Source organism: Equus asinus, chromosome 9, assembly GCF_041296235.1.
Source record: "Equus asinus isolate D_3611 breed Donkey chromosome 9, EquAss-T2T_v2, whole genome shotgun sequence".
Classification (NCBI taxonomy): Eukaryota; Metazoa; Chordata; class Mammalia; order Perissodactyla; family Equidae; genus Equus; species Equus asinus.
Window position 1 is genome coordinate 29,872,540 of NC_091798.1, and position 20,018 is coordinate 29,892,557.

The 20,018-nt window shown below is 55.5% G+C and overlaps 1 protein-coding gene across 3 annotated transcripts in view; it reads right to left on the bottom strand.

The window, feature by feature from the left end:
- Nucleotides 1-18,101, bottom strand: part of SYNPO (synaptopodin) — a 36,586-nt gene extending 18,485 nt beyond the window's left edge. The window contains exon 1 of one of the 3 annotated variants that reach the window (XM_044777802.2): nt 17,458-18,101. In XM_044777802.2, coding sequence (XP_044633737.2) covers nt 17,458-17,854 — 397 coding nt within the window. In that variant the 5' untranslated portion in view covers nt 17,855-18,101. Of the gene's footprint in view, nt 1-11,792; nt 11,950-17,457 lie in introns of those variants that run through there. The other 2 variants (XM_070517191.1, XM_070517193.1) reach the window with 2 other exon arrangements.
- Nucleotides 18,102-20,018: the final 1,917 nt, after the last annotated feature.

Consider the following 20,018-nt stretch of genomic DNA (forward strand, 5'->3'; position numbering starts at 1 on the left):
CACTGCCCAGGCCGCAGATCCAGCCGGGACCCTCCTCCGCCTCCGCCCCCACCCCCTGGGCCATCTGTCTGGCTGCTCCCTTCTTACAGAAGAGGCCAGCGCAGCGCAAGCGAGGGCCAGCACCCTGTGGTAAATTCCCCACATTCCTTCCTTACAGCAAAATAAATAACTGGCGAGAAAAGACGCAGGAGGAATGGCAATGACGGCCGAGCAGGCCGGAGCCGGGTGCACGGGTCCACAGCGGAGGGAGCCACAGTGCCACCGGTGAGGCTGTGACAACGCTGCTTGTCCCCAGGAGGTGTCATCCTCACTGGCTGGGGCTCTGGGATGAGCCTGCTGGCAGCCCTTGCACTCCCCGGGCTTTGCCAGCCATCTCGGGGTCTCAGGCTCGCACGTATCTGCCACAGAAGCACTGGGACTCCCTCCGTCATGGCAGGTAGTCACCGTGAGCAACCTTATCAGGGGCCCTGTGCACTTCACTTTTATTACTCAGGGTGCTGTTTACTGAGTACTTCTTCTGTTCCAGGCATTTGGTTTAAGTATTACCATTATTTTATTATGTTGTTTTATCTTCACAAGCTGTGAACTGAGAGGACCGTTATACCCACTTTACAGATGAGGAAACTGAGGCTCAGGAAGGTTTTGTGATTCGCCAAGGTTACTTGTCCAGTGAGTGGTCTGCGGTCTCCACTCCGGCCTCTCACTCCCACAACCATTCAGCGTGCCTGCCCTCCCCCAGAGAGCCCTCCTTTACCAGATCCAACCAGAGGTGCAGCCTGTCCACCCCACACCCCTGTGTCCTGCTCCACAAGGCATCCCAGGCACCTGGGGGGGCCGCCTGTAGTAAACCACGTCGCCTCTCTGATCTCAGCTTCCTCAGCAGCGAGGCAGGGATGGTGACTGTGCTTTGCAGAGTTGCTGCTGAGATACAGGGATGGTTTCTAGAGTGTAAAGCGCTGTGCACACCTGAGGGGGATTTCACTTCAGCCTTTTGTACAAACCCACCTCCCACCATTCTACCAGCCTAGGCCTCTGTCCATCTCTCTCCCACCCTCCTGCAGCCCTCTCCGGGTCTGGTCTCCCTCTTCTGCTCACAATCAGGCACAGCCAAACAGCATCCCCTCTACAAGGGGATCCTGGCGTCAACCTCTAGCCAATGTGCTGAGCAAAGGGTTTGAATCCCAGGCCTGCCTCTCGCTAGACACGAGCCCCCAGGCCCCCTTGGAGCAGCCTCCGGGTCCAAGACTCCTGGGAGAGAAGGTGCAGCCAAGGCTGGCTCCCACCACTCGGTACACGGCCCTGATGCTGACCCTGCCGTGCCCCTGTCCCGGTGCCATTCACCAATTACCAGGTGAGTCTGGTTCCCCTCCAGCAGGAGGAGTCTCCTGCCGGAGGAGAGGCTGAACCGCCCATCCCCGCCCTCCCCTTGTCCCTCCAACCTCGAAAGAAAAGAGGCCTGGAGGTCAGGAGAGTCGCTTCCGGGGTCTGTCCTGCCACAATTTGGGTAAGACATTGGGCTCGTTCCTGACCCTCTTTGGGCTTCAGTTTGTCCAAGTGTTCAAGGGAGTGGACCGGACCAGCGACTCCTAGAGTGTGGCACGCCCACACCTCTGGTGGAAGCAAAAGGATTTAGGTGGTACCCTGATCGTTAAAATCTTAATAGTTATGTAAACTTCACACGAGTATTGGAAAAGGAGTACAAGAAACACAGCAAACCTGTGAAAGGTGCATTAGTACTTAGGGAGACGGAAAAGTGGATATTTCAGTAACAAAAGTTAGACAAAAAAAAAATAAGTAAGTACAGGTGGTGCATGGACTCATTCATTCAGCTGATATTTACTGGACACCAGCTGAGGGCCAGGCACTGTTCACAGCCATGACGAGAAACACACGGAAGTCCCTGCCTGCCTTCTAGGAGCGGAGCAAGCTAATAAATGTCTGAGCAACTCCACGAGTCACTCAGACGGTCATGCTATAGAGAAAAACAAAGCAGGCATGGGAGATGTGCGGGCTGCCCAGGGTGGGGAGGGGTTTGCAAAGGTGAATATGGGAATCAAAGCATGAGAAGTGACATCTGAGTAAAGAACTGAAGGAGGCGAGGCAGTGAGGCAGGCGCATGTTCACAGAAAGAGATGAGGCAGAGGGAGCAGCTCATGCTAAGGTCCTGAGGCAGACTGGCACCTGGCAGGTTTGAGGATGGTACATAATGTGGAGGTGGGACATGAATGAGGAAAACAGGTTCTTTAATGGCCCTACCTCTGCCCTTTGGATCTCAGGGGTCCCCTTGCAATGCGACCTTCTGTGTGCACATATGCACACATACACACACTGCAACACACGTATTCTCAATAGCTTCTGAATTCTGGCGAGAGCCTAGCCAGCAGCGGCACATCCTCCACACACACGCCCCTGCACAGAGCTGCCGCTGGCTTCATACCTGCACTACCTGGAGCAGGGTGTGCACGGGCACCCACAGAGGGGGCAGAACCTACACACAAATGTGTGCACACTCAGCACCCGCGGGTCCTCAGGTGGCAGGCTGACACAAACACACATGCAGCAGGTACACACCCTGTGGGACAGCACATGTGTCTCCCTCCCGCCATCTTCAGGTAACCCGTTAGCAGACAGCCCTTGTCTGGAGGGCACATGCTCCTGGAGAATGGTGAGGGCACTGAAGGTGTGGTTTCAAATTCACCTCTCCAGCATCTCTGCACCTCAGTCACGGTTTCCCTTTTCCAGGGGCACATTAACCTGCCACCTGATGCTCAATGTCCCAGGGGATTGTGTTGCTATCGAGAATGTCCCCTTTTCTACCTCTATTGCCATTAAACGGATAAGCCATGTACAATGCCCAGCACAGCACTGTAAAGGTGAGCAGCCGCAACCAGCATCATTGCATTCATTGCAGTGCGTGCATCATTGCAATGCATGCATTGCATTGTCACAGTCATCATCATCCTTTGCTTCACCCCTTCAGGTTGCTTGCGGTGGGGGGTGGGGGGCAGCTGAGGAGTAGAAGGAAAAGTCCAGACTGAGAGCTGGTGTCCTAGGTCTCAATCTGGTCTCCAACTCATGGTGAGGGCTCGGGCAAGTTCCGGCCCCTCTCTGGCTTAGAACAGAAACCTGCAGGGATGCACACATCCCTGGGGCATGTGTCCAAAATGCAGCTTCGGCCCAGACCCAGGACCACAGACTATGCTCATTAACAGTCTCCCTGAGGGGTTCTGAAGCACACCCGGGGAGGGGGGAACCCACTGGGCTTTAGAGCCCATGACTTTAAAAATGTGTTTGTAAGTGAATTAATATGTAGACAAATGCTTGGAATAAAGACTAGCACAGGGCCAGCCCCGTGGCCGAGTGGTTAAGTTTGTGCGCTCCACTTCGGTGGCCCAGGGTTTTGCCAGTTCGGATCCTGGGCGCGGACATGGCACTCCTCATCAAGCCACGCTGAGGCGGCATCCCACATAGCACAACCAGAAGGATCTGCAACTAGAATATACAACTACGTACTGGGGGCCTTTGGGGAGAAGAAGAAGAAGAACAAAAAAGATTGGCAACAGTTGTTAGCTTAGGTGCCAATCTTAAAAAAAAAAAAACACAAAAGACTAGCACATAGTAAGGCCCCATAATGTTAACAAAAAATACTTTATATATATATACGCAATTATATATAGTAATTATATACTATCCCTTGAATGTGCACAGCACTCTTGCAGTTTTCCTAGCACCCTCACATCCCTCAGAAACAGAAGCCGAGCAAGGATGGTTACACTGTCTTACAGACTAGAAAACTGAGGCAGAGAAAGGCCAGGCTCTCACAGAACGCAGGTCTGTGGCTCCCCGCCAGACCTCAGCTCAGCCTCCTGAGATGTGTCCCCTGGGGCCGCCTCACCTCATCCCATATGCTTCTGACTTCCAGCCCACAGGGCACCTGTCCTTCCTCCAGGGAAACCTCCAGCTTTACAGAAACTCTGGACACACATGACTTCTCCATTAACTCGGGTTCACTGAGAACAGGACAACCTCTGCCCGTTAATTTCCTTCCAGTCATAACGTCCCTCTCACAGGGCAGTGCATGGGGTTCCCTAAGCCCTCACACGGCATGCTACCATTTGATCTGGAATAGTCCTTCTGTTCTAGGCAACCTGAGTTCAAGTCCCAGCTGAGCAGATCACTACCCTTAGCAAGGCTTACATGTGCTCAGCCTCAGTTTCCTCCTCTGTAAAGTGGTCTCCTGATGACTGCCCTTCGGGGTGACTGTGAGGATTGGGTCTCACAGGTGCAAAGTCCCAAGCATCAGGCGAGCACAGACGCTCCTGTAATGAGGGAGCACCACTCACTCAGAGGCTAAAGTGCGAGTTTCTGGAAGGCGGGAGTCCTGTCTCGTTCATCAGTGTACCCACACCTCCCGGATGCAATATGTGCTCAATAAATACGCGGCAGAAATGAAACAACATCGCCAAAGCAACTCTCCCTCAGCCCTAGCTCGCCGATGTAGTTCATGACCCATTATTTCTCAGTGTGGGGGCTGGAGGCACGGAGCAGGGATGGTCAAGGCTGGAAGGGGTGAGTTATGGGCCTGGGAAGTCCTCCCATCTGCCATGGCAGTGATGAAGGTCCTCCCAGGAGGGCCGTGCTCCGGGAGCCCTGAATGGAATCCTGTTGACTCAGAGGCATCAATAATGCACTAGCGTGTTCTCTCCTCATTGCCCTGTCACGCTAAGAATAGCACCAGCTACTCTTTCAGGGATTCCACAGGGAAGAGCGCAGGACACCAAGATGGGGACAAGCAGAGAAAGACATCACTAGGCTGTGGCCGGTCCAGCATCCTCCCTCCAAGGCCACCTTTCTGAACCCATAAGACAGAGGACCCCAGAGGTCAGAGCTGAAAGGGCTCTTAGAGGAAGCCGGTCAGGGACTCTCAGGGATGTGGGAGGGGCCTGAGAAGATGCCCTTCCACCAGAACTGTTTCGTCTTTCCCTCCTCCCTTCTGATGCCCATTCTAATAAAGCCCCTGCCTTGAGCCCACCCCTCCCTATTCACGTGATGAACACATATAGGGTGGGTGGTCCCCTCTTAAGTGTGTCCTATGTCAAACTTTGGAGAGAGAGGAAGATTCTACAGCTTTTAATTAAAATATTTTTCTAAGTTTAAAAATGACCTAGAACAGTGCTTCTCACACTTTAATACACTTAAGGTGATTCCTCAAGGATGTTGTTAAAATGCAGATCTGAGTCAGGAAGTCTGGGCTGGGGCCTGAGCGTGTCCCTTCTCAGAAGCTTCCAGGTGATGTTGGCATCGCATCCACGGGCCATCCACTGAGGATAGAAAAACTAGAGTATTTCCCTACAGCACAGATGAAGAAACTGAGGCCCAGAGAGAAGAAGGGATGTGCTGAAGAGCACATGACAGAGCTGGGCTCACAGTGGAGGCCTCCTGACGCCTCCCAGGCTTGGCTGGGGGGCTCTGGGGTTGAATGGAGGTGCCAGGAGTGGAGCAGGGGACAGGCAACAGCTACAGGCAGTGGGAGACCCAGAGGGGCAGGGGTCCAGGGGTAGGCCTCCATTCAGCCAAAAGCTGAAGCTCCTGGGGTCCACAGGCTCCCACAAGGAATAAAAGGAAACAAGAATTTTCCTGAGAAGAGGGTCTCAGCTAGAGTGACTGCAGCCTCCGGCCTGAGCACACACGTGCCCTCGCCAGCTTGCAGTCGAGGCCTGATGAACCACCAGAACCGTCCCGGAAGGCAGGACGCATCAAGTGACTGTCAAACTGCAAACGAGATCCAGGGAGAGGAAGAGATGCCCCGGCACTGTTCTTCAGTCATCGGTGCCGTGGCTAGGGGAGGGCGGGGGGCCCCTGGGCAGCACCCTCAGGGTGGGCATCCGAGGGAAAGAAGAAAAGATGGGAGGCAAGGCCTGCCTCCCAGACCAGCATGAGGAACTGCTCCTCCTTCCTAGGATGGGCCTCCAACCCCTTCACAGCCTCCAGGCCCTGCATGACAGACCCACTGCCCCTCCACCCCCACCCCCTCCCCTCCTTCAAGCACTCAGTCAGGGCCCAAGCACTTCACCTCAGGGCCTTTGCACTGGCTGCTGCTTTTGCCTCCCTTCCCTTCCCTCCTCGGTGGTCACTCTCTGCCCATGCTTCTCATCCTTCAGGTCTGTTGACAGGTCTCAGGGAGGGCTTGCCTGCCCTCAGAGGTCATATTCCTCTGCCTGTCCTCCAAACTCTCATCAGATGTGTAATTCCATCATATTTGTCTGAGCGTCAGTGTGCTCTGCCCGATGGGAAGCAGCCCCTATAGGGCAGGGACCTTGGCTGTCATTTCTCTGCTATATTCCTGCCCCCACGCCTAGGTCATAGCTGGGGGACAATAAACATTTATTGACTGAATGAAGAAATAAATGAATAAAAACACTGCTCACATCACTACTGCAAAGCCTTCTACCTCTGTGGTTCCAAGTGGCCTCACTCGCCCTGGAGAAGGCGTACAGGACTGAGTTTGCAAGATTATCCCAGTATAGTCCTCTGCTCTGCTCCTTCCCAGCTGAGTGGCCTTCACAGCTCACATCCCCTCTCTGAGGGGTCTCCAGCACCAGTAGTCAGGTCTAAATGGGAGATGAAATCTGGGAAAGGCTTTGAAAGCTGTAAAGAGCGTTAATTGGTAGCACTACTCTATCCATGTTTGAGACCCAGAGAGGGAAAGAGCCTCATTTAAGGCCACACAGCCAGTGTGCGGTGATGCTGGGTCCCAAGCACAGCATAAAGCCAGCAGCTGGGCTTCAGGCCCACCCAGGCTCAGTGGGGGGCACCATCTGCCTGGAGGCTGGGCAGGGGTGGAGAAGGGAGAGGAGAGGGTGGCTGGGAGCATTCAGCCTCAGGCCCAGAGCCAGGGTGGGGTGGGCGGGGCCCCCAGCAGGAGGCCTGAGTGGGGCCTGGCAGCTGGGCATGGGGGAGCCAACTGGCGCAGGCTGGGTGGTGGCATGCTTACTCCCCATGCGCGTGACAGTCTATTTTTTAATCAGCACCCTCCCCATCCCCCAACTCCAAAAGGGCCCATAACAGGAATCGTGTCCAGGCTGAGACCAGGGCCACCTTGGGGATCAGTGGGAGGGTCCCCAACTCCCATCACCCCATGGAGCCTGCAAGTACTAAGCAGCCCACAGGCAGGACAGGAGACCCCGGAGGAAGAGCGCTTCCTGCCTGTGTGACCTTGGACCTGTCCTTAGACTTTCTGACCTCAGTTTCCCCCATCTGTACAGTGATGGGAGGCATGCCAGCCTCCATGGGAGTTCATGACAACCCAGGCTCTTGGGATCTACTCAAGCTCCGAGGCACTAATGACGCCCACTCATCAGGCCCTGGCAGAGCCTCCACTCCCACAGCACTCCCAGGGTACACTTGATCCTCCCTGACCTACTCCCAGAGGAGGGAGGGAGGGGAAGAAAAGAGGCTGAGCAGGCTCAAGGGACAACCTCAAAATCCCAGACCCCAGACCCAGTGAGGCTCTTCCATCCAGGGCCTGAGGGACAGAGATGATGAGAATCAAAGAGGAATGCTATGCATTCTTAAGCAGGTGGCTTGGCCCCTCTGAGCCTCTGGCACTCTATCTAAAGCAGAAGAGATGGTGTTGTGCAGTAGTTAAGCACGCAGGCTTTGGGGCCAGATTGCCTTGGTTTGAATCTGGCCACTTACCAGCTATATGACCTTGAGAAATTCACTTAACCTCTTTGTGCCTCAGTTTCCCATGTGTAAAATGTTGATAATAACAGTACTTACTTCGTGGAGTTGCTGACATGTAAAGAACTCAGAACACCCCTGGCACATAGCAAGTAACCGTAAACGTTAACTATTTTTCAAGAACTTTGGCTTTTATCTATGGAACACTCTTAGTCTCCGAGAGATTTTATTCCAGAGGATTAGATGTGAGGTCTCAGGCCAGCCCACTCTCCTGTCTGTGGGGCTCACCCAGCCTGTCCCTTCCTGGGCCATCACGGTGACGGCCCCTCCTGCTGGACCTGTGTTTTCGGCGCCTTTCGAGCTCTTTCACACCCACGATGCCCTCACACCCCTCCTAGCCCGTTCCATAGCAGCCCCGAACTGAAGCCTGAGTCCCAGAGGAAGCGAATGATTTGTCCAGGACCACCAGCCAGTGAGCTCAGATGAAGAGGTTCCAGGATCCGTTCCTGAAGCTCCGTCCAGGCCCTTTTCCCCAGTGCTGTACCCATCCTCCCGCCCTCAAAACCTGTTCCTGGCCAAACACTGAAAAGGAACTCATATGGAGAGAGGAGTCTTGAGCGTGCGTCTACCTCCTCAAGGGCCTCATATTTTAACATATCAAAGCATGACAATACTATTTAATAAGTAATAGTTATCATTTTTTAGCATTTATCATCTCATTTAACTTCAGAACAACAGCACAAGATAGGGTTTATTATTGTTTCTATTTTATAGATGAAGAAATAAAAGGCTAGAGAGGTTATATAACATGCTCAAGGTCTCCCAGCTACTCAGGAGGAGAGCCCGGCGGTCCAGCCACAGGATCTGTGTATCAGCCCCGCAGGAAGCAGGCAGCACAGGGTGGACCGGATTCCGCTTCACCTGCAGCAGGCCTGGGGGGCCGGGCAGGGCAGGGTAAGGTCAACACAGTACTATACTATCCGGCCTCACCAAGTGGAAAAGATGAAGCTAGGATGGTGGAATTTCAGGCAGTGGCCAGTTGGTAAAGATTTCATTCTGGAGAGAGAGGGCTTTTGTCAGCCTCTGGAATTACAGGGCCTGGAGGCTGTCCCCACAGTGACTCCTCCTCTGGCCACAATGAGTAGCGATTGAGCCCCTGTGTCAAGGGACAGTTCACAAAGGACTCTGAGCTCATACACACACAGGCCTAACTCAGCAGAGCCCAGCCACCTCTCGGACCAGACCGCAGGCCCGGGGCTCCTATAGCCAATGGCCACCCCACCCCCCACCCCCAGCTCCCAGTGTAGACCATTTATCATGTTCTGAGATGCCCTTCCTCCCAACCCAATCGCCCCCATTCTTCTAGGCCCAAGTTCTGAACGTGCCTCCTCCACGAAGCCAGCCGTGACCACTCCTTCAAATAATACTCCAGTCTCCACTCCAATGTCACCTCCAGAGGGAGGCCTTCCCCAGCCACCAACACAAAGTAACCCCTCCAACTCTTCTCCATCTTCGCAGTGTGGCTTTTTAAAAAAATATATATACCACTTTTATCTATCTGAAAACACCTCGTTGATTTCTTTGCTTCCCTTTTTCTTGTCTATCTCCCCAATTAAAATGCAAGCTCCTTGAGGTCAGGGACCTGTCTCATTCACTCCTATAACCCTAGTGCCTAAAGGACCCACCCCATCCCATTGCTAGCCAGGGACACTGAGGTCCATAGAGAGCAAGGCATTCACCCAAGGTCACACGGCAAGCAAGTGACCTTGGGTGAATCCCTTAGCAGAGGTTGGCCTAGCCCCTAGGTCTCTGCACTGCAGCCCAGGGCACTTGGCCTATCCCCACCCGCACTCCAGTTGACCCTCTGCTGACTTATCTTGTCCCTGCCTCCACTCGACAGTGGGGGCCAGAGCCTGCAAACCCTCGACAACAGCGCCCTTCCACCTCCCCAGGGGCTCGCCGTGCCCCTTGCCGGGCAGCCCTGCCTGCTTCCCCCTCCGTCCCTCCCTTCCTGGCATCAGCAGCTCTGATGAGCTCATGTCTGGAAGCCCGGGAGCTGCCCTGAAGGAAGAGGAGCCTCCCAGGCCAGGCCCCTAGGCCTGGAGGTGTGTTTGGCCTTGTGGGAGGGGGACCCAGGCAGGAAGGTGCTGAGCCCCGCCCAGCCCGCCTCCCAAGCTGAGAAGATGGAGAGACGGTTCCTCCCCTGCTCCTCCCATCTCTCCAGGTGCTCCTGGGCCACTCAGCCCCCTCCCACTTATCAAGGAGCTTCTCTGTCCCAGGGAGGGGCGTCTGCTGCCTTCGACTCACAGAATCACCCAGGGTGTACCCCTGCCCTTCCCAGCCTCATCTCCCCAGCTCTGAAATGGGAAGATGAGATAAAATGCAGCCCCAAGAAGCTAGAGGTCAGTTGGGAACCAGGCACCTGTATGCCACAGGGTTTTTTTCTCTTTTTTTTCACCTTAGGGGAAGGGCAACAGCTAATAAGAGAGGGAAGGCGTTAAAGACCTTATTCTAACCATGTAAACGCTGATTCTGACCCCAGCTTAATTTAGGTGCTAGTTCGGGAGGCAGTGGGGAGCTGGCCCACGGCCTGCAAAGTAGGCACCGGCCTGAAAAGTGGTGACTGGGAGCCGGGGTGGCATAGCAGCAAACCATTTGCCTTTGGGAAGTTCTCTGAATATGGAACTAGAGTGATCCTAGTCCATTCTCCTTATTGTACAGATGGGGAAACTGAGGACCCAAGAGGAGGTGGAATCAAGATCTCATATGCAGACAGAGGCAGGGGACCCCTCCTCCACAGGGCATTTTCACCTCTCTTGAGGGGTCTGTCCCACAGCCTGAGGTAATAGGGTAAGCTGTGGGGGAGGAGGTCTTCGGTTTGCTTGTGGTGCTGCCCCCCAACACAGGATGGGGGCCAGGCCTGGGACTGGGGACAGGCAGCCTGGCACCACAAGGTTTGCAGTCCCTTACCCAGTGTGCCCTAGTCCCTCTGAGCGGCATTCTATCTCATCACTGCCCCTACAGCCACCATGAGCACTGCCGTCTCCAACGCCATTGTCCCCTCAATGGGAGCCAGAGAGGGCAGGGGGCTTCCCCCAAGATCACACAGCAAGTTGGTTTATTACAGTGCCACCTGCCACTCGGGATAGCGTGGGGAGGGGGGCTGGGGCTTCCCTGCTCACTGTGGTCCCTTGTAGACAACCCAGACATGGAACACAGCGGGGTCCCTGTCCGCATGGAGAATAGGGCCTGAAACTCAGGGTGGAGATGGGGAGGAAAGCATCTCTCCAGGGTCTTCAGAGGTCCCGTTAGGGCCCTGGATGTAGCCCCCTGATTCCACAGCGCAACGGTCAGAAAGGAACCGCACCCTCCACTCCACCTCTAGGGCCTCGGTGCTCACCTTGGCAAACGGGGCAATAATGGGGTGTCGTGAGAATTTGATGTGGAGCCCTTCGGACAGATCCCCCCTCCCCGGAGGCCCTCAGGAAAGGCCTCGATTTCCCCAGGTGGGGCTGGGGCGGTGGTCCAGGCGCTCCGAAGCTTCAGCGTCCCGCCTGCCTCGCCAGCCCGGCCAGACCCCGGCGCCGGGCGCCCCACCCGCGGGGAGGGGGGGCGCGGGCCCAGCACACGCCGTTCCCGCTGCCCCACAGGCGCCCATGTTGGTCAACCCCGGGCAGAGCCCAGCCCGCCGTTTCCCTGAGCCAAGCGGCTCCCACCTTTCCCAGAGCGCGCGGGGGGCGCAGACCCCCCTCCGGCAGTTGCCCACCCCGGAGCCGGGGGCCGCTGCGGTCCCGATCTGCTTGCGGGTTGGGGCTCGAGGGCTGGAGCCCCCGCAGCCCCAGGGAGTAGCTTCCCCGCATCGGGGCGTCATCCCACTCCTGAGCTGCTTGAGAGCTTTGAGATTTCTCCAGCGCCCCCCGCCCCCACCCTACAGATGGAGAAACTGAGGCCCAGAGTGTGGCAGCGACTTGGCCAAGGTCATCCTGCGTGAGAGGACCGGAGCCCAGGTGTGCCACCTCCACCGGGGCGGCGCCGGGAACAGCACAGGTGGGAAGGGGCGAGGCTTGCTCGGCGCCCGCACCCCTGCCTGGCCAGCGCCCCTCACTCACCTCCAGCCGCCGCGCGCGGTCCCCGAGCTCACCGGCGCCGCCACCTCCGCGCACCTGGCCGCGTCCGTCAGGGCGCCCCGCCCCGAGACCCCCGCCACCCCCGCCCCGCGCCGGACGCCCCCTCTGCGCCGCCGCCACCGCCACTGCCTAGCGGGCTGCTCGGGGACCCGGAGCCGGGAGGGCTGGGCGGGCGGGCGAGCCGCGCTCCTGCCGCCCGCTCCCCGGGGCCCTAGCGCCGCCCTGCCCACCGCCCCGCCCCGCCCAGCCCTTGGAGGTGCGCCTCCCTCCCCCACAGGCTCGGCCTCCTGTCTCCTGGCGGTCCCCCTCACTCCCCCTTTCCTCTCCCTGTGCATCGCTCTCTGCTGCCCAGTTGTCTGGCTCTCTGTTTCCTCCTCGTTTTTTTGTATCTCTAGGTCGGTCCCTAAAGCCTTCTGCTTTCTGTTTCACTCAGGTTCTTCATGCCTCCCCATCCATCTCATCTCCATTTCTTTTCTTCATCCCTCCCACTACCCCCCTTTTAAATATGTCTTTGTGATTCTGTCCCCATCACTGACACCACTTCCCACCTCCCCCACCTCCCCACCCCATTTCCTTTCAGACCCAGATGCAGGACCCTCTGAGGCCCATCCACTCTGCTTCCTCTCAGCCCCAGCACTGGAATAACTGTTACTTGGTAGGACTTAGGCAAATGGGGACTGAGGAAGATTGCCACCTCCTCACCAGCCGGAGGCCATCTCCTGACTTAACTACTGGGCCAGCAACAAGGGCAGGGTGCTGTGTGCCTCTGGGGCTTCAGTTCCCTATCTGTTCATTGAACTAACTGCCGTTCAGATTGCGCTCAGCAGAGCCCATGGCAGCAGTCACTGTGCTGCAGAATCACATGGGGATGCTGTTAAAAGCCGAGAGTCCCACATGCCGGTGTGCCCTCCCAGTGTGGGGTGGGCAGTGGGCTTGGAAACAGGACTGATAACAAGCACCCTTCACACCCCCAACAATTCTGAAACAAAACCATGCTACGCTTGGGCAAATGCCGGCCTGGGTTTTCACCGAAGTTTCCCTGCGTTTCACGTACCCCACCCCTTCAACCAGAGCAGTTCCACTTTCATCTGTCTTTTATATCAAGGTTCTGTGTTTAGATTTCTACCACAGGAAGTTAGAAATGTGCTGATGTAAGCCCACCCGACTTGAGGTTCTGTGAAACGCAGAGCTGCATGTGGCCTGGGTTTGGGACATCCCCTGTCCCCAGTGGGCAGGCTCTGAGTGCAGGAGGTCAGGTGACAGAAGGGACAAACCCTCCTGGCCACTCCCATCCCTCTCCCTGGCCCCATGGGTTGCAGAGGATTCCTTTGGCCTTGTGGCTGCTCTTGTGCTGCGGCTGCCACAGGGGGAGATGGGGGGCACAAAGAGGGTCCCGGGGATTGGCATCAGGCAGGGTATTGCCTGCCCTCCGAGTGTGTGTGCTAGGAAAGTGGCTACAGCCCAGCCTGTGGGGAAGCAGGAAAGGAACTGTGTGTGGGAGAGAGAGGGAGAGAGAGAGAGAAAGGCTAGGATTACTGTGTGGGTGGGTATGAAAGAGCAGGAGATGGGGAAAAGGAAGGAGGATAGAAAGTGGTTCGGTCCGTATGTAGGCGTGTGCCAGTGGGTGTGCAAGAGTGGATATGCCTGTAGGAGAGAATGCGTGCATGTAAGAGAGATTTTAAAGTGTAGGTGTGCGAGCAAAAGGAAATGGAGAAAAAACATGCTTTTAACCTGTGGCTAGGGGAGGGAATATGTGTGCTTGCATGTTTCCAGGCGGGACTGTGGCCATGGATGCAAATCTGATACACACGTCCACACGTGAAAGTGAGGCATGCGTGGGCGAGAGGGGTCTGTGGGAGAGCGTCTGCTGGTGTGTCTCCCATGCATGGATGTGTGGGTATCTGAGGGCATGCCCATGTGTGCACATGTGTGCAGATGTGTGAGTACATACACGTGAGTATTTGCATAAGAACACGCTGTGTACACATGTGTGTATGTGGGGGTGTGAGCGTGTGCGGGAGTGCACATGTGAGGCGCACATGAGCCTGTGAGCCCTGCTTCTGCACCATACCCTCCTATTATGGTCACTGTGGCGTGGGTGAGGGAGTGGGCAGCACCAAGCCCAGCCTCCTCTGTCCGCCCTCCCTCCCACAGCCTGAAGAGCAGGGGCCTTGTCCTTGGTCCAGTGACCACTGTCAGCTCTTACCATGGACGTGGGTTCCTCTGCCTCAACAAGACAGACATGGCCAGGGGCCGGGCTCATCTGAAAACCCAGATCCACGCCCTGTCCCCACCCCAGAGGCTTGGAGCAGTTTCCAACTAGAGTTGGAAAGGCCTCCAATCCTCCAGACACCCTGGACCCCCAATATAAAATGGCCGGAGAGAAGGGAAGGCAGCTCTCCCGAAGCCTGGGGGAAGGAGGGGCTGGATCAGCGCCGGATCCCAGGCCTCCTGAGTGGATCCAAGGGGGAGGGAACACAGCTCCGTAGAATCCTCCTCCATCCCCCGGAGCCTGAACAACCTTTTTCCAGCCCTGGGTGGGAGGAAGAACACAGCCTGCCTCGTCTCCATGGAGACAAGGCAGCACAGAGGGTGGCTGACAGCATGGGCCAGACCTCCCAGGGTTCCCATCTCAGCTCTGCCACTCACAGCCCTGAGACTTTGACGAGTCCCCTAAACTCATTGTGCCTTAGTTTCCTCATCTGTGAAAAAGAGATAAGAATAGTATGAACCTCATAGGGTTGTTTAGAGGATGAAATGCAGTAACCCATACAAAGCATTTAGCACAGTGCCTAACATCTGAACTGGGAGGCAGAAGCCCTGGGTTCCAGCTCTAGCTTTGCCACCAACTTACTGTGTGATCTTGGACAAGTTGCTTGCCATCTCTGGGCCTCAGAGTCTCCACAAGATTATCTACGTAATAATCTCAATGAACACTGCCAGTTATGAGCAGCTGAGACTTTGTGGAAAGGACAGCTGTAGCATGGGGCTCTCTTGCTGAGCTAAGGACTAACCAGCGCTGGTTCAGACCTTACCACGAGCCCTACATGACACTCTCCTCCCCACGTATATTCTCCCAAATTGGCAGCAGCTGATGGCAGGAAACTGGAGCTGCAGGCTGCTGCCCACCTCATCTCTCTGCACTCCTGACCGTTCAGCCTGCCAAGGACCCCATTCTGCCCTGCTCAGCTGGTACTCAGGCCTTAGAGAAATGACATTGGTACTCACCCATCCCAAGTGGTGGGTGCCCAAGGCAGAAGATGCTGTGCCCCACACTTAAAACTGCCAGGGAACCCTCAAGAGAAGCAGGTATAATTGTGGGAGGATGGATGTAGTTGTCTGAAGATGTTTATAATCCTCAGGCAGCAATGGGAGGAAGCTTTGAAAGAAAGCCCTAATCCATTAATAACCTGGCAGCTCCACAGACCTCTTCCCTCTGGATCTCTCGGTGGAGAGAAGGGACTCTGGCCCCTCCCTTTCCCAAAGGAGCAGAAAGGCCAGTGTAGGCTCGGACCCAAGACCACCCGGATTTCCACTCTCCTGCAAGACCAGTTTCCTTCTGCCTCCGCCTCCGAGAAGTCTTCCCTGCTCATTTCATCCTCCTGAGGTCACTCCTGCCTTCTCTGTCCCTAGAAATGTTCAGGACAGAACTAGATAACCATCCGGCTGGACATTAAAGGGAGGAATGAACCAGGCTGTGAGGCAAGAAGAACACGACCATAGTCTCAGCTCCAACGCTGACTGTGTGACCTTGGGCAAGGGACTCAAGTCTCTGAGCCTCTCAGTTCCCTCATGCGTACAATGGGGAGAAAGACATCTGTCTTGAAATGCTGTAGTAAGACCAATGAGAATGGGACACTGTGAAAGGACTTAGCTCCGTGTGAGGAACCAACAGGACTCATTAAAGTAGTCCCTTCTTCTCCCCTCTCCATCTGTGGCCTCTTCCACTCCAGAATGTCGACAGACGACACTCTTCCTTATAAATCCAGAATACAGTGGTGGCTAAGAGCAAAGCCTCATATTCAAAACACTGTGATTGAGTCAGGGCTTAGCAGCTTGCTGGCCATGAGTCTTGGACAAGTCACTTACATTCTCTGAGCCTCGATCTTCCCATCTGTACAATGGAGATGATATGTTCCTAATGGGATTGTCAGGAGATGAAATGAAACGACATGTGTAAAGCTCTAGCACAGCGGGCTTAAGAAATAACAGCTGTGGTATTATTGAGCCGATGATGATCATTTTGATTAGTATCAATATCCCTCACATGCTTGTCTAGATTACTCTAAAATTTCTGAAACACTGGCCCATCTGGGATCATTGCAACCTCACGACAGCTCTATGAGGTAGATAGGGCTCATATTTTTATTTTATTTCCACAGATGAAGAAACGGAGGCTCACCAAGGGGAAGGGATTTGCTGGGGTTTGGCTGGTCAGCATTGGGTCCAGAATCAACACCCACATCTCCCGACCCTGTGAGAGGGAAGGGAGCGTGTCCTGGGGCTTCAGGCTTTTGGGGACCTGGATTTGGGCTGACTCTGGTATGAGGGCCCACCTCCAAGTTCAAGGCTGCTAGACCCTCTTGGGGTCCTCCTTCCTCCTGCCCCAGATGCACCGAAGGCCCCCCTCGCTCCTGCCCGGGGAATGGTGGCCCTGGGGGTGGTCAGAGCCTGGAGAGGATTATTTCAGAAAAGACAGTGGGGTGGGCGGGATGGCTGGTGAGATGCCAGCCGGGGCGTCAGCGACGCCCGCACAGAAATGAAGCGTTCCTTCAGTTTCCTGACGCACAAGCCCTCCCAGGCCTGTGTCCCCCGCACGCCCTGCACCCCCAGGATCTGCTGGCAGCGGCTCCCGCCTGAGCGAGCATGGCCCTGCTCACGTCCTCCCCATCTGGACCCACTTCAGCGTTTCCATGGGCCCGCGGTGGAGGTGATTCAGCATGGGTTTCCCTGTCCCGCCCTGCACTGCCAGCTTCCGCCGCCTGTGGGAACATTATCGTCAGTCTTCCTTCCGTGAGCTCTGCCCTACACACTGTCACCAGGTCCTCCCTGGAGCCCCTGTGATGTGGGTCCTGCCTCTGTCATCTCTGACAGATGGGAAGCTGAGGTCCAGGTGAGGAATGTGGGCTCAGCTTGGCCACCGACAGGCCGAGTGACCTGGAGTAGCCTCTCCTCCCTCTGGGCCTCAGTTTTCCCACCTGTAAAATTAGGAGGTCTCTACCTCGGAAGCTCCAGAGGGCAGGGACCGCACCTGTTTGCCCCGTGCTGCATCCCCAGCACCCAGGGGGGCTGCTCTCAGTATGTTCAGGGAGACGGTTCTGCCCCATCAGTGGCTCCGACTCCATGGTCATTCCTCATCACGGATGATTAAAGGGCAGAGAAGAGTGAAGGATGGATTTTTTTTAACCAACCATGATAATACAGCTTTCACTCACTGCCTACTCACGTGCCCTCTTTGGCAGAGAAAAGAGTGGGCTTAGATGTGGTACAGCGAGAACTGCACGTAACTCGCAGCCTCCGCCATCTCTCCACAGCTGTTAATCTGGGCATGCCCGTGGGACTGTGATGGGCTGTTATGTATCATGGGAAACAGGGTCAGGAGCCTCTGTGATGCTGGCAGTCCAGGGGAACAGGGACATGAGCTTACCTGGTTTCTGGGCAACCCTGGGCCCAGGGCTGGAGCTGAGGCTGGCTGTCCTCACCTGCCGAGCCCTCACCATGGCCCAGTCCTGGCTGGCCCTGTTGTCATGCTGGGAACCCCCTTGTGCCTCCCTGGAGCAGGTGGGTGGCTGGAGGCCCAGGGCTCTGGGCAGCTGTGGTGCCCCTTGGGTGGCTCTGCAGGTGCTGTCCTCACTCTTGCTGGCCACTCCATCTTCCTCCAAGTCTGTGAACCCCGCCTCTCCCTGCAGGCCCTCCTCACTGCCGCTCTCCTCAGCCTCCAAGGCCAGACACCTGTAGCTCCCATCGGGGATCCCGAAGGTGCAGGGGGTAGACCTGCCCTCGCTGGGTCCGAGGGGTGGGGATGGGAGGTGGGGGCCCAGCATGGTGCTGCCTCTCCTCAGGGATGCAGAGAAGCTGACACCTGAGGTGGGGGCGGGGCCACCTGTGCAAGCACTGGTCTCTGCTCCTCTAGAGGCCTCCTCTGGCTCTCTGCAGCTTTGTCTTCCTCAGCCGACTCGCAGAGCGGAGGCGAGGTCCAACTCTGGGGCCTTCCTTGGCCGGGTGGGGTGGTGGACCCCCAAGCCCTCCTTCTTAACTCTGGTCTGTAGGCCCCCCTTCAAGACGATCTATCTGCACAGGGAGAAAAGAAACAGCACAAGAGACAGTTCGCTGGGTGTTCCAGATGGAATTTCTGAGACCTGTCCACTTTAGGGTAGCCCTGAGAACTGGCTGGGGATTGGGTTACAAGTCCCACACATCCACGGGACAGACCCAAGCTTCAGTCATTTGTCATCCCAAATTTTTGCCATATCCTTATGCCACCTGATACTTTATTTACTTAATATTTTTCCGTCAGTCAACTTTAAATAACCTACTTCTATTATTTTAGTCTTATCTTAAGCAATAATTGCAGGAAAACCACAACTATGTTGTGCTAAGTCATTTTTCTCCCTAATACACATTAAATAAATATCTAGTTATTTAAAAATACTTCTCTGGGCACTGCCTAGCAAGAATTCTCTCACGTGCCACCAAAGGTACATATGCCACAGGAATCACAGGAGTGGTGGGGCAGAGGGCACAAGACTGTGGCCAGGGATCCTCTGAGGGGGCTGTGCACCAAGGGATGTGATGCAGGGATGTGCTTGCGTGTCCAGGCTTTGAGCTGGACCACCACCTGTGTGGTGGGCAGCAAGTCACATGACCTGTCTGAACCTCAACTTCCCCATCTAGAAAATGGGAACTGTAATATCTCTGACATAGTGTCACAATGAGGATTACGTGAGAAAATGCATGCAGAGGACTTAGCACGGTTTCTGAGACATGACTGAGTCCATGTTGGCTATTCTTTCATTCCACAATAGTTTATTGAGCTCCGATTACATTTTAGACACCATCAAAGGTACTGGGGATGCAGTGGGGATAAAGAAGACATGGTACTCTGGCTCATGAAGCCTTAAGATCTGGTGGGTGGAGCTGTAAACAATACCAGGGACAATAATAATAACAGTATGATTATCTAGAAATGTTAACAATGGTGATAATCCAGGAGAGAGGGGATGGAGTCTTCCTACAGGGATGCGAGGAGGGGATGGGTGGAGAGAGATGGGTGGAAGAACTGCCTGCGCTGGGAGACAGGTGGAGAGCGGGTGTGGAGGAAGAGGGAGGAGTCTAGGACCCCGCCCTGTTCGTCACTCTGGTGACAGCGTGATTTCGTTAATAGAGACCAGGAATAAATGGGAAGGAGCAGGTGTTCAGGGAGCAGAGGGACGAGTTCAGTTTGGGATTTCCGGGGGGAGATGAGCATGGTCAGCTCCACATGGGGGCCTGGAGAGCACAGGAGAGCTCCGAGCTGGAGACAAAGGTTTGAAAGTCATTTGTGGAGGCACGGGACGGAGGTAGACAAGATGGCCCAGGATGGGCAGGTAGAGCTTACTCCAGGGCTGATGGCCAATTACACTTGGGAGAAAATCTTGGCATTTATAGGTGTTGGTTAGCGGATCTTGGACTCCCCCACTGCTTAGCTGTGTGAAGGCAGGTGAACGTGAACCCCCAGTCTCACTCATCCTTTTGCAAAACAGAGAGAAGAACCCCGCCTCCAACACACGCTGCCCCATGGCGGTGAGAGTTGTGAAAGTCTGCGGACAATGGTGACCTCAGGGCCTGGCCTGACCTCAGCTGCTGTGGTACTCAACCTGGAGGCCACTCCTCCACCCCCAGGCAGGAGTCAGGCACCCCCCAACCCAGCAGTCTGGGTCAAGGCCTTGGCTTCTGGTTGGAGCTGCGCTGGGAGAGTCATGAAGGCGGGAGAAACATAAACACATTACCAGGCCCTAGGACAAATCAGTGCCAACCAGGGGAAGGCAAACAAGCGGCGGGATCAGAAAGACAATGGGCACCTATTACAGAGCCTCTGGCGGCAGAGAAATTCGCACAAAGACGCCGACCTTCTGCCCAGAGGACGGGCGCGCACGATACTGAACACCTGTTGGAGCTGGGTTGTTCACTTAGGTTATCGAAACCAATCGTCACAACGGCCCTGTGAGA